The sequence below is a fragment of the Diplotaxodon limnothrissa genome, linkage group LG17 (genome assembly GCF_057381915.1).
Source record: "Diplotaxodon limnothrissa isolate DT_005_m linkage group LG17, D_limnothrissa_male_GT1.1, whole genome shotgun sequence".
Lineage (NCBI taxonomy): Eukaryota > Metazoa > Chordata > Actinopteri > Cichliformes > Cichlidae > Diplotaxodon > Diplotaxodon limnothrissa.
Genome location: NC_140612.1, coordinates 35,180,289 through 35,193,384, shown reverse-complemented (window position 1 = coordinate 35,193,384; position 13,096 = coordinate 35,180,289). Strand labels below are relative to the sequence as shown.

The 13,096-nt window shown below is 38.9% G+C and overlaps 1 protein-coding gene across 1 annotated transcript in view; it reads right to left on the bottom strand.

The window, feature by feature from the left end:
- Positions 1–2,628: 2,628 nt before the first annotated feature.
- Positions 2,629–13,096, bottom strand: part of dock4b (dedicator of cytokinesis 4b) — a 142,140-nt gene continuing 131,672 nt past the window's right edge. The window contains exons 50-53 of the mRNA XM_085375640.1: positions 12,887–12,959; positions 9,602–9,718; positions 8,796–8,857; positions 2,629–3,084 (exon numbers count right to left, since the gene is read on the bottom strand). Coding sequence (XP_085231766.1) covers positions 2,629–3,084; positions 8,796–8,857; positions 9,602–9,718; positions 12,887–12,959 — 708 coding nt within the window. The remainder of the gene's footprint in view (positions 3,085–8,795; positions 8,858–9,601; positions 9,719–12,886; positions 12,960–13,096) is intronic.

The window sequence follows — 13,096 nt, the reverse complement described above, 5'->3', positions numbered from 1 at the left end:
CAGTATAACCTGGAAGTCAAAATGGGAGATGCCCCCAAGGGTGATGGAGAATGACCGAGCTAAGATCCTGTGGGACTTCCAGATACAGACGGACAAAATGGTAGTGGCTAACCAACCGGACATAGTGGTGGTAGACAAAGAAGATGGCCGTAGTGATGGATGTAGCGGTTCCGAATGACAGCAACATCAGAAAGAAGGAACACGAGAAGCTTGAGAAATACCAAGGGCTCAGAGAAGAGCTCGAGAAGATGTGGAGGGTGAAGGTGACGGTGGTCCCAGTGGTAATTGGAGCACTAGGTGCGGTGACTCCCAAGCTAGGCGAGTGGCTCCAGCAAATCCCGGGAACAACATCAGAGATCTCTGTCCAGAAGAGCACAGTCCTAGGAACAGCAAAGATACTGCGCAGGACCCTCAAGCTCCTAGGCCTCTGGTAGAGGACCCAAGCTTGAAGGATTGACCGCCCACAGGGGCGAGTGGGGAATTTTAAAATTTTTTTATATATGCATTTCTATATATGTTTGTACATGTTTTAGTAAACCCCTGCACCCATTTCCCATTTTGCTTGCAAAATATACAGAAATGATTGGTAGCTTTTGCACAGTGTTGTACATCCACAAGGTTTCATAATGTAGAAATCACTCAAATATATGACATAGGGCAGTTTATTGAACTTGTAAATGAGTTAGGAGTCATTATGCATGACCTCAGTTTTTCTACACTCACAAAACCATAAAAGTTTGAACATTTATAATAATAATTTGCTGCTTCAACATTACATTCAAAGCTGTAAATTGTTATAGCTACATTTTGTTAAAAACACAGTATTTACATTAATTGTAATACACAAATTTTATATTTGGCATACTTACATTAATCTCATTTAATTTACAGGTTCTCAAGTGCTGATTAATGTGAATATTTAATCTCAAATAATTCACAACAAATCAAAAAGTAAATCAACCGTACAAAAAATGAAACATATCCAAACAATACCAAAGCTACCCATTCCCGCCCCCCAGCCAAAAACATTTTGCACAGGATTGATTTTATTAATATATTATGCCAAAAAAAATGTCTCCATTTTACAAAACAGTGTGAGATTTGCCTGCCACAGAACATTTACTTCACTGCAGCAATGCGATGTGGTTGTGCTGAGAAGTCAACTCACGTCCTCTTTTTAATTAAACAGAAAGTAGACGTCAACTGTACAAATATTTGTCAGTGATTAGCTTGTAAATATTTTCCCAACACAACATCATTCCTCATGTGTTTTAAGGTCACTGCTGACTGTGAAAATCTGCTCCAATTACTGCTTTGTCAAATAAAGACTTTAGAATAACAGTACAGGTCATAATGCGGACGACAAGCTATTGTTTGTGCTTTTCGAAAGTTGCGTCTTATCAGTAGGTTAAATATTAATTTAGATTTTGGGGTAAAGTTTATTATTTATTAGGAAAACAGGGAAAAAGAGACCCTTTTGCAGCTGAGCTTCTCCTATTTTCTTGATTCCAGGTCCCAGTTTAAAAAAAGAAAAAGAAAAAGGTTCTCGACAGCACATTGTTCAGTTTCCTTTGGCACATTACTCGATCCCCTCCCCCCCTCCCTGTTGTCATATACATCATGCAGGAGGAATAGGATGTGTTCACGTTAACGGCAATAGGCATTGTAAAAATTCCAGTTTGTGTTAGAAACTGCACCTACCTTTACCTATGTGTTTGGTCCAGACTCTTCTTGTCACTATGGGTAATTTTAGCAAGTCGCTGATTTAAAAATGTTCGAATTTCAGAAGAAAGAATGGCAGCAGAGTGGTTTCTTTAGATTTCAAATCACACTAAAAGTCTGCTGAGGTTTCAAATTGAATGTGACCACATGAAGTAAAACTGCTCTCATTATTGTGCCAAAGTTGCATTTGCCAGAGTTTCTGTATTACTGCATATTAATAACAAATATAAGGTCACAACTGCGGTCAAATTTGTAAAATCAACAACACTGTTATTAGATCTTTTGAATTCCATACATTTTTGTTAGTATCAGTTCAAAGTTTGAGGTTTTTGTACCATTGCTTATGTGGATATGAAAATAAGAACACACCGTACTACATCGTACTACACTTCAATGAAATGCATACTCGAGGCCTCTAGCACCTTTTTTTTTAGCCGTACAGTATACAAATATACTGAGCTGTTAAGGGGAAAAAAACGTGCAAGACTCACAGATAAAAGACTCTGTTTCCAATACTTAAGGCAAAACAATTCTCATATATACCAATATACATATATTTGAGATTATTACATCTATCAAAACTGTGTTTTTCTAGAGTGTTCGGTAAACGTGTGGTGTTACAACTGACTGTGGTGAGCTATTGTATGTACTAGAGCTAAAAGTGCAGAACGACCAAGTCAAAGTCAATGCAATGCCCTCTAGTAAATACAAAAGAAACTTTATCTGCCAGCTTTTCAGTTTCTAGACTGCCTGTTAATGTGTAGGCTTGTGTCTTTTACTGGAGTGTAGGTCAGGAATGCCAAATTGAATGTCTCTAAAAAAAAGTGAGTGCCATGTAGAAAAGTGCAAAATATGCCAGTTTTTTTTCTTCCCACCATCTCCTTTCGTGTGCTCTGTAACCAGCACCTATAGCTGAGACACCTTCCTGGGCAGAGGCCTCGGTCTGGGGACTCGAGGGTCGGCGGTTCCATCCAACTTCATGCTGCCTGTGCGGAGCTGGTGAGGTTTGGGCGGCAGGGCTGGGGGGTCCGTCTGTGGGGGAATGGAGAGACTGTGGGGAAGCGGCACGGGCCTGCGGGGGTTGTTCCTCTCGTACACACTGTAGGGTGGCGGTGTCTTGTTCTCTCTGCGGATGGGCTCGTCCGAGCTACTGGAGACAGAGTTTGGCAAGGTGGTAGGTGGAGGCAGTTGGTGGGGCGGATGGTCACCTGTGGGGAGCTCGGTTCCTGAAGCTTCGGACACACTACAGCGACTGAGGGAGGATATGCCGCTGCTGTAGCTGCCGGACAGGACTGGGGAGTTGGAGACCAGACTGGCAGATTGGCACTCAGTGGGCGAAGGGGTGAAAGGTGGCACTGTGGTCTAGATTGAAGAATAGGAGACTTTATTTAAAAATACTGTAGTTCACTGCACAAAGAAATAGCTTTACCAGTACGGGACATGGATATCATCAACAACAGTGATACTACTACCAAATCAAATCAATCTTTAGTATCTGTGTTTTTGTACAAAAATAAAAATCGAAGTGGTTTAGAGATTATAGGGAAAATAGTATTACGAAAAATGCAATATGTCATTTGTTGCTATTCATCAAAAGTTTGTATTTGCCTGTCTTGATGCACACTCAGTCATCCAAGTCCCAAAAAGTTCATTCTGTTCACCTGAAAACACTACACCCACATGAAAAGAATCAACTTTTTGGGATTTGTATGTACCTATTTTTAAGACCTTCTAAGGCCCAGAAGAGTTTTGAATTCTGACCCGACACATAAAACACAACTTCAATAAGGCATACTTTCTTCTGCACATGACTGTATAAGCCCTATAATGGATCCTTGAGGTACACCATAGGCAATCTGGGGAGCAGATGGGAAGTTCCCATTCCTATAACTCCTAATAAACAGAAAATGATCTTAAATGTTTGCGTACACTAAACCCACAATGACTGACGTCAGAATAGCTACAGACAGAATAAGAGGTGAAGCTGTTGTGAAACTTGTAATCAGAGTGAAAACAAGCATTATTTTACTTTTAGACTTTTTTAATAAGGATATCAAAATATTAGCTGTTCGCCAGATTATTAATTACAAAGATTCGCTCTGTTTCTTTGTCTGATATGAAAGAACTTTTAAGCAGTTCCTAAATTAAAAAAACAAACAAACAAACAAACAAACAAAAAACACCCTTTTGAAAAGAAAGTCACCTCTGGAAGAAAAAAGTCACAAGAAAACTGATAAGATCTTGTGATATTGTGTGAAATTTCTTTTGGCAAACAATTAACTGGGCAATTAAAATATAATAACAGACAAACAGAAGATTGGGTTTTTGTTTTTTATAAATAAAAAAAACAAAAACTGACCACCTTCAACTTCAGTGATTTTTTTTTCTTCTTTTTTTTTTAATTTCATTTGAATTACGGAGCCTGGAAGCAGAGTATTACTGAAGAGGAAATTAAAAAGTATAACAATAAAAAAAAACAAAAGAATAGTGATATTTTTGAGGATCTTCATCCCACGTATAACTGATAATTCATCTAGTAACACTTTCTAATAACCAATATTAAATAACACAAAAATAAGCACACTCAACACTTTTTTTTCCCATGTCAATTACCATCACCATGAAATAACCTCCATGCTGGGGTTATGTTTCCCTCCCAAATGAACAAAACCTTAAGTGCATGACAAAAATATTTTGTAAATTACATATGTCATATAAGTTTTGTCTTAATTATCATGAGTCGCTTGTGATAACCACTTAACCTGTTGACCCCTCCCCCCCACTACGCTGGCTAAAACACGTGTGCTAACACAGCTGTGTGGCAACAATGAATAACCTTAAAAATGTAGTCTGTGAACAGAATGAGAGGACAAGTTTTCTTCACTCCATCAACTGGGCCTGTGCACCGAGACGAAAAAACACAATATGCTGCACTTCCCTCCAACAAAAATCCGATCACTCATCAAAATGTTTTTCTAAGCAATTACACCACACTGCCATTATATCTGCTGAAAATAATTGGATCTAGTGAAGTATACAGTTGACCAGTAAGGTTGCATTGTTCCTGCCACAGGGGCATGCACAAAGAGATGTATTTGACATGCACGACTGCACAAGCCTTTTCACATTTGTCCGAGCATGATAAAATCTGTATATTTAATACAATCCTGACAAGTACTTTAAACTCCTGACCCAGTTTTCCACCTCTGGAGATGAGTAAGTGCAGCCCTGTCAGACTTGCACCATGTGTTTTCTGCAGGTTCACTGCAGTCCTGGGGTTTGTGGTCTGGTAATAGGCCTCTGGCTGCACTGACTGATGTGTGCGTTTGGCATGGGTGCGCTCATGTGCCAGATAATGGGGCCCGCTGGAGGTCCACAGAGGATCCATCTCAAGCTGTGCTGAGATGGGCACTCGGCACTTCGCTACAGGCTTCTTCTATCGCCACATCGAGCATGCACGCAAACAAACGTGCCAACACACTTTGCCACACACAAATCTGATTGACAGAGCATGCTGAGCGCCAAGCTGTCACTCACACTTTGGTATCCAGTGTCTCGCTCTCTCTCTTTCTGTTTCATACACAAGTGGTGGGAAACGCACACAAACAGCCACATACGTGGCAGTTGTCACATGTGAGGAGACATCACACCTGTGACGATGCTGGGAGCTCAGCACTCCCGCTTGTGACAAATAAGATAGCAGCTAGCAGAAGACTAGACAGCTTTTCAAAACAACTTTTTACCCTCATTAAGAGCTCCCTCACTGCTTAGTTAAACTTTCCCAGATTTCTTCTGCATTTGCAGACTGGTATTAAGATGATCATCAATAAATCCGAGCTTAAAAACAAATTGAGGTTTATCTATAGATAAACTTTGGGGTCAGAGACAATAAAAAAAACAAAACAAAAAACAAAACAAAAAAAACAACCTCTTTTAAAACTTTCTTTCTTTCAAGATGTTGAGGGGAACATTCACTGCAGCACAAAGAGGTCTCGTCACTTTAATAGTAAAGGAAAAACAGACGCAACAAATAGGGTTCAGGCGTTGAAATTTAAAAGGAATCCCGGTTATTAAGACATGTTTGCACTAAAATGTGTACTGTGCTTTCAGTAATAATGTGGTATTAAAATACGCCAAATGTTTTCCTTTTAAGCACATTTTGAAAATTGTCAACCAGTACTTTGTTTTCATCCTAATCTAAACTATCAGTCACACAAGGACGCGAAAGTGGGGGGAAAACTACTGGTGTCTATGTGGCAACTGCTTGCCAATGGCAACTGCGACGGTGACTGAGAGCGCTTGTTGTAAAGAGCTCAATTTTATAGCAGCAGCTATCCATGGTATCACATAACCGCATGCTAAAGACATTAATAGAATTTGAATTTTTATTATACAGTGAAATTACAATATCGTTATTTTTACATTCTCCATGATTCACAGTGCACCAAAACTTTGAAGCTGTAGGTCTTAATCCAGATGTTCTTTGGTCCTTTGTTAGCCTCCATGACCAGTATAGTGCTGGTCTACCAAGTTGTAACCAGGTCATTAATAGGCGAGTTAATTAATACCGTTGCTACACTATAAAAAACAAAACAGGTTAGCTGAAACGAAAGCGCCAATACTGCTGACAACCAATACATGTCATCGTCCCAGAATGCATTGTGTGCGCAAAAACATGGCTGCTTCCACAGCTCCAAAATAGTTTTAAAAAACAAAGATTTAATGAACAACGAAAAAATTGTAGTTATTCTCAAATATGTAGTATTTTTTATGTAGTGGAGATAATTTGATAATTTTAGAGTAACCTGTCATAATAGTCGGGGTTCCTTTTAAATTCACTGACAGATCACTCCATCTGGTTTTGCATATTTTTGACGAGCACGCAGAGTGACATCGTCGTAGAGCTTGAATTCTAACTCAGAGTATAACAGTTGGTTTCTACCAGGTGTAGAGTTACTTAATACACTGTATGCCCTCTAGCCAGTCCCATTTTTTTTGGACACTTTGGGACAGGTGTGACATGAAAGCTACAAAAACTTACATGAAACTACATGAAAACCATTAACAGTGCTGGAGCTGTTAATGGTTTCACTGAACAGTAATACAAAGCTCCCCCAGTCTCATGGCTGACACAGAGTAGAATAAAGACCCTGCAGCTGGTTAGCTAGAGGATACCAGTACGGGAAAAAGATCTCGAGGCTGCTGCTAAACGTCTGTCAGGCTGATTATGAATATGATTTCAACTTGCCGACAGATGAAGCTCAGTCGGACCGGGTCTTTCCCAGTTGGGCTCAGTCGGTGTTTACAGTGAGCAGATTAAGGGACAGCTTTACAAACAGTCTGTGCCAGCGGGGAAAAAAATAATTTTCTTTAAAAAAAACTCTTGGTGTTAAAAAGCTACTGTTGGGATTTACTAAGTGTAAGCCTTGGGACTGAAAGGCATGGACACAGGTATTTTTGCAGCTAATGTTATTGCATTCGTGCCCCAAATGATCCATCCACCTAAAAAAAAAAAAAATCGAGTCTTTTTAAATTCTCTTGTACATAAAAACTCAGTTGGTGAGATTTTGCTTATGATAAAAGAATTGTAGCTGAGATGGAACAATCCAGATACATTTTTATTTCACATCATTAGCATAACAATAAAAATACCAATACTTTCATTTTTACTTTTTTCTGTCCAAAATTATTCATGCCTCTCATTTCTTCAGTATCAGGGAAATTGCCGTTGACAGCACAGATATTTTCGCACACCCAGACTGTGCTCCGGATTTCTCTACAGGCAAAAAAACTAAGCTATGTCGATTTCTAGAGCATTTCTGGGAGCTATAAACTGAAGGGAGTTGGTAGAAACATTGTCAGCTCATGGTCCCATGGTTTTTCAACAAATGGGCCTGGAAACCTTGCAAAAGTGAGTAGAATCGTGAAACAGGACCAGTATATAAAGCTTCTCAACAAAAATACGAAGGAGTTTTCCAAAAAACCTGCTCTAGGGCAGCAAGAACTAACAACCATGTTCATGCCAACGAACTCAAAAAAACATTAAAGACCTCGAGAAGGTGGTTAAAGAGAAGTTGGCTAAAACCCCTGTGGTGACAGGAACAATGTGATCATCTACAAGAAGTATTTGGAGGAATAATCGGAACTGTATACTAAGAAAGGGTATGAATAATTCTGGAGTATCAAATACTAAAAGTTATTAAGTACAATGGTTAACAAAATTCTTAGACCTTACCTGTGATAAAAACAAAACAAATATTTTCAAAATCTGTCAAAAACATGTTTAAAATTAAAAATGACATTTTTATTTATTGGGCAAATAAACTGAATTCCTATTTTTACAAATTTGAGCTATCCCACTCAAGTTCTCCGAGGAGTCAGATATTAATCAAGCGTAACATTCAACCATCAAACTATTTTTTTGGTTAAAGATTCTAAGTAAATAACTGCAATTTGGCATTCTAATCAAAAATTAATGCGCTTTCCTATTTTTCCTGCTTTTTTTTTGGTAAAACACTCCATTTAAAATTAGATGGATAAAAAATGTCATATTTTAGTATTCAAAGTATCACTTTGATTAAAAATGTGAATAGTGGTTGATTTAAAAACCATAAACTGGGGGTTGGTCTAATAAATTTGTTAAGCACTGAAAATTGATCATTCATGTGACTGTACTTCCTAAAACCTTATGTCACCTTCTTGTATTATTGTGCAAGAAAACATTTCAAAAAACATAAAAAATAGGAAGAAATAAAATCTAAAAAAAAAAAAACCCAAAAAAAACCAAGATTGGTATTTGTGGAAATTTCGCTTTCAGAGCATTTTTTCTTAAACCCTGGACAGTCGTAAAGTGTTTTCGTCTGAATGGGTTGTTAAGTTTGTTGTATAGCAGACTGCCTCTGCTCCTCTCTGACCGTCGAATACTGTAATCCGGTGTTTAGGTGTGTCTTATCCTGCCCTATTGAGTTTCAGCTACAGTAGTTGTTAACACTATGACCAGCTTAAGCAGGGTCAGGCTGTCTCAGCAAAGTAAGGAGAAACGTAAAAAAGAAAAGGAAAAAAAAGGAACTAACCTTTTGCGGTGATCTGGATGTGGGAACAGGAGACTGTGACCTCATGTTTTTAGCCGAGGAGCCTGGCAGATGAGAGAGAGAGAGAGGGGTAAAATAAAAATTAGAGAAGTGTTTTCTTCCATTCACAAGGATGACACAGCATGAGTCACGCAAACATACACACTTGGAGCAAAGAGGGGGCAGTGGCTTAAAGCGTCAATGAGTCAAAATAAGTGCTGATGTGCTGCAGGTCCTTTGGACTGCCTTAAGCTGTTTTTACATCCAACAGCTGTTACTGCACTATGCAGAGAGGGCAGAAAAAGAAAAACACTCCATCTGCTTATTATGCTGCTGGGCAGTGCAATACATCAGGAAACACCAGGGAATAAGTCAACACGGGTGCATCTTTAAATAAGTAAATAACTAAAAGAGAGTTTGAGCTGTTGGTGGGGGGAAAACTGTTGTTGAAATGTAATGACATGCATTTGTCAAGGGGATTGAAAGAAAAAAAAACAAGAAACTTGGAATTGACTGGAATTTTAATTGGCATTAACTTCAGCCATCTAGAAATTCCACAGAGAGTTCCACACTTGTTCACACGTGAACCAAACATCTTACAGAGGGAAATATCAGCAACTGAAGACTGTTAGTGAAGGAAATGCTGCTGCCACTGTAAGAGCAGAAGGACAGGAAACAGTGCCTCAGATGGAAAATGCTTTAGTAAGAAAAAGCGGTGTAAGCACCGGGTGTCAAAAGTCAGACTGGAAAATTAGTACCATTCGTCACTGGAGCACTTTCTTGGATCAGCTTTTTTTTTTTCCTTTTACCTGAGTACGGTGGCCTAGGAGGTACAGGAGGGCATAGCATTCTGCCACCAGAGTCAGAGGAGTGTGGCATACCCTCTTTGACACTGTCTAGGCTCCAACTACTGGGAGCGGGCCTCACTTTAGAGTACACAAAAACATGACATGTCACATGACAAGGTATGGGTTACACAGGATAACATGAGAACACAGTGAAATGTTGCACATTTAAATGGATGGTATGATTGTTGACAACATATTGAGTGCGATCTGATGACGACCACAAGTTAAACTGCAAAGTGTTTGCTGAGTTTAGAGCACAGAGACAATTTCAACCATTTAAAGATCCCAAAAGAAGAAATTATCAATCAGCTGCTTGTGATGAGCGATCAGATGCAACATGACTTCCATCTGCCAAAATAGAACAGTTTGGATTATTACACATGACAGAATTCACTCCTCATCATTTCTACGGGGGATGGAAAAATGTGATGCCACATACTTCAGGATTTAGCAAACCCTCCATGAGAGACTCATGACATTTGCAAGGGTTGTTGCTCATAACAAGTCCTGATTAGGCAATTTTTTTCAGAGTTTTTGATTGGTCTAAAATTATCCCAAAAAAGCTGTGTTTTGAACTCTGATTGTTGTTTATCTAGTGTTCTGTTTTAAGGAGCTTGTGGCCAGCCAGCTTCAAAATGGCATTGCCACTTTTTTTGGGGTCTGGCCTTCTTTTGTTGCCACACTGAATTACCTCCAGCCTTTTGAAAGCTTCACTGTCTTCAACTGACCAAATGCAATCTAGTGATAATTTCTGGTGCGTCCTGTACAATTGTGATTGTGCTGATTGCACATGTTGGCATCAAAAATGTTTGAAATCTTAGCCTAAAAATCAAAAACCTTATCAGAATGAAATAGATCTGCTTTAGTCACATCTTGACCGCTTGCAGGGCTCCTGTTATTTTTAGATCCTCTCCTGACCACTTGCACACGTCCATCTGTGATTTCACCATGGACCTCTAACTTGATACTTGCTGTATCAAACTGACTCAAACTTCATGTTGAAAAATCATGTCTTCAACCCAGAAACCAAAGAGAAATCTTCAATGAAATAGTCCCCATAGCCCTAGTCTGAAAGCAGCTTGGGCAATGTTTAGAAACACAACCAGGAGCATGCTTGCTCAACATTTACTGAGTTGTGCACTCTGAATTTGTCATCTGGGGTCAGAATGCAAACAAAGTTCTTCTTTAATGTCTGGAGGCATTTGAGTTAGATCATTCACTAACTTTGCATTAAAGGGTAACCTTGGGGCAGATTTACTAAGGCATTTTGCCAGTACAAACTGGGTTTTTGCTGTCGGTGCGTTGTGAGTGAGTACTTAGGTCACAGTTTCGAAAGTTGTGGTAGGCCTCAACTCAACTCTGGACTCAACTATTGAGCAGCCCTTTAACAAAAAATAAAGCAAAACAATATTCCTCTAATTTTATATTATAAACAACACTTTCCAGAGTCAGAAATAAAGGTTCATCGCGGATAATGCCACTTGTTCACTCGCAGGTTTCGTGTTAATTCTAACACCTTTTACTACGTTATGTGCCTGTAGGTGTCTCGACACCATATTGTGCATCTCTCGCTGCATTATTTACAGATCACAGCTGAATCACATGGAAAGGTGTGCGTTTGTGTGCAAGTCACAAGGAAGCTACCGCATCCCCGCTCTTTACTCTTTTTTTTAAGGTGTCTTTTCTGCAAATCCTCAATAATTATATAAAGGAACTGCTCTGAGAGTTGTTCTTTTTTATTTTGCTGCAAGAAACGGCAATAACTGTTTAAGTATTTTGAAATTATAATTGAGGCTGTTAACATTCTGCCTCAAATGGAAGGTATACCCAGAAAATACAAGACATGTGCATCTCCCTTTATCTGTGCTGAGCTAAATCACAACGAGTGGGCCGAACTAATCCATATGCGCTCGTACAGGAATGTCACATGTGTCCATCAGTACTGTAGGGATAGTACCTGCTCTTTTTTTCACTCTTTCAGAATGATGGATTAGAAAACGCTATAATCTAGTCTGTGTGTATGTGAGTGTTTATGTGTGTGTTTGTATCCCGAGGCCAGAAGCAGTTGTGTGGAAACAAATAAAAATGCCTTCAGTCAATCTGTGGCCAAACTGTGACACACACATACCGCATGTCTGGACAGATAAAATGCTACTCTGTACAGTAGCATAAGCATCAATGGAGAGAGCTTTGTGTGTGTGTATGATTGGGGTTTGTGCTTATTTTGTAAAACACAAGCAAGATTTTAGAAATCACTAAATTTCAGACAGCACAGAGATGTTTCCAAAAAACAAAGGCGCGGAAATAGTGGGATAGTTTTTCGTTACCTCCGCCAAGATTTTCTGTTTGCTATTGTTTGTCTGTGTGCAATTCTGTCTGTCAACAAAATAGCGCAAAAACTTTCTGAAGGAATCCCGATAAAACTTTGTAGTGGGGGAGAGTGAGGTCACATTAACGATCCATTAAAATTTGGTTTACATCCACTAAGGTCTTTGAGGTCAATTTAATGGTTAATTGGTTGAAAATTGACAAAAATCTTATCAATTACATCACATTTGACCTCTGCCCTCTCCATATATTATTATATATGACCTCCCATATTATTGATCTGTGATAATAATGCTATATAGAGCGATTTAAAGCTATGTTTCATACTGCCATTGTTTGTATTGACAGCATATAGGGAATGATATATAGGGATTCTAAATATTACATTAGTTTGGAACTCTGACTTTGTCTTCAAGGTTAAATGATATATGAGAATTCTAAATGTCACATTATAGTTTGCATCCAAATATCATGTCACCTTTGACCTCTGACCTCACTTTCATATTTCATATCTGTCTTTCTTTCAAGTTGGCCCTAAAATCTGTCTCTTTAAAGCAGGTTTTGTTAAGAGAAAGAATGAGCTGCCTAGTTAGTTACTTAATAGGTACATTACCCATTACCTGCTCCTGCATTATAATAAAGCTTAGTTTGAAAGGACAGAATCATAAAGTGAAGAACATTTAGCTCTTTTCAGCTGTCGTTGTGTTTTCTAAAATGCCCTGTTTTAATTTTTGTTGCGTTGCATCTCAGGGCCACCATAGAATCAGAAATAAACCATTTCTGAATCGACAATAAGAAACAGAGCATCAAAAAATGTGTTTAATGCAAAAGAGCGACTACGTGAGATAGCATCGTTTCCCTGGAAGGAGAGGGAACACTTGAAGGACATAAGAAATATGTTAAACAAAGTGTTTTTACCTTTATCTGGCGCTGAGAGGTTGGGGTCACTCCTCGGTAAAGTGGTATCGCCTATCTGATGAGCAGGGGCTCTCTGCACAAGGAAGAAGTTGTCCAAATTATTGTCTAGCACATACTGCACAGAATTGTATTTGTAACAGAATCACTGACCTGAAAAGCAAAAAGCATTGGGACAAATTTAACAGAACAGGATAAAAGAAGAAGAGTAAC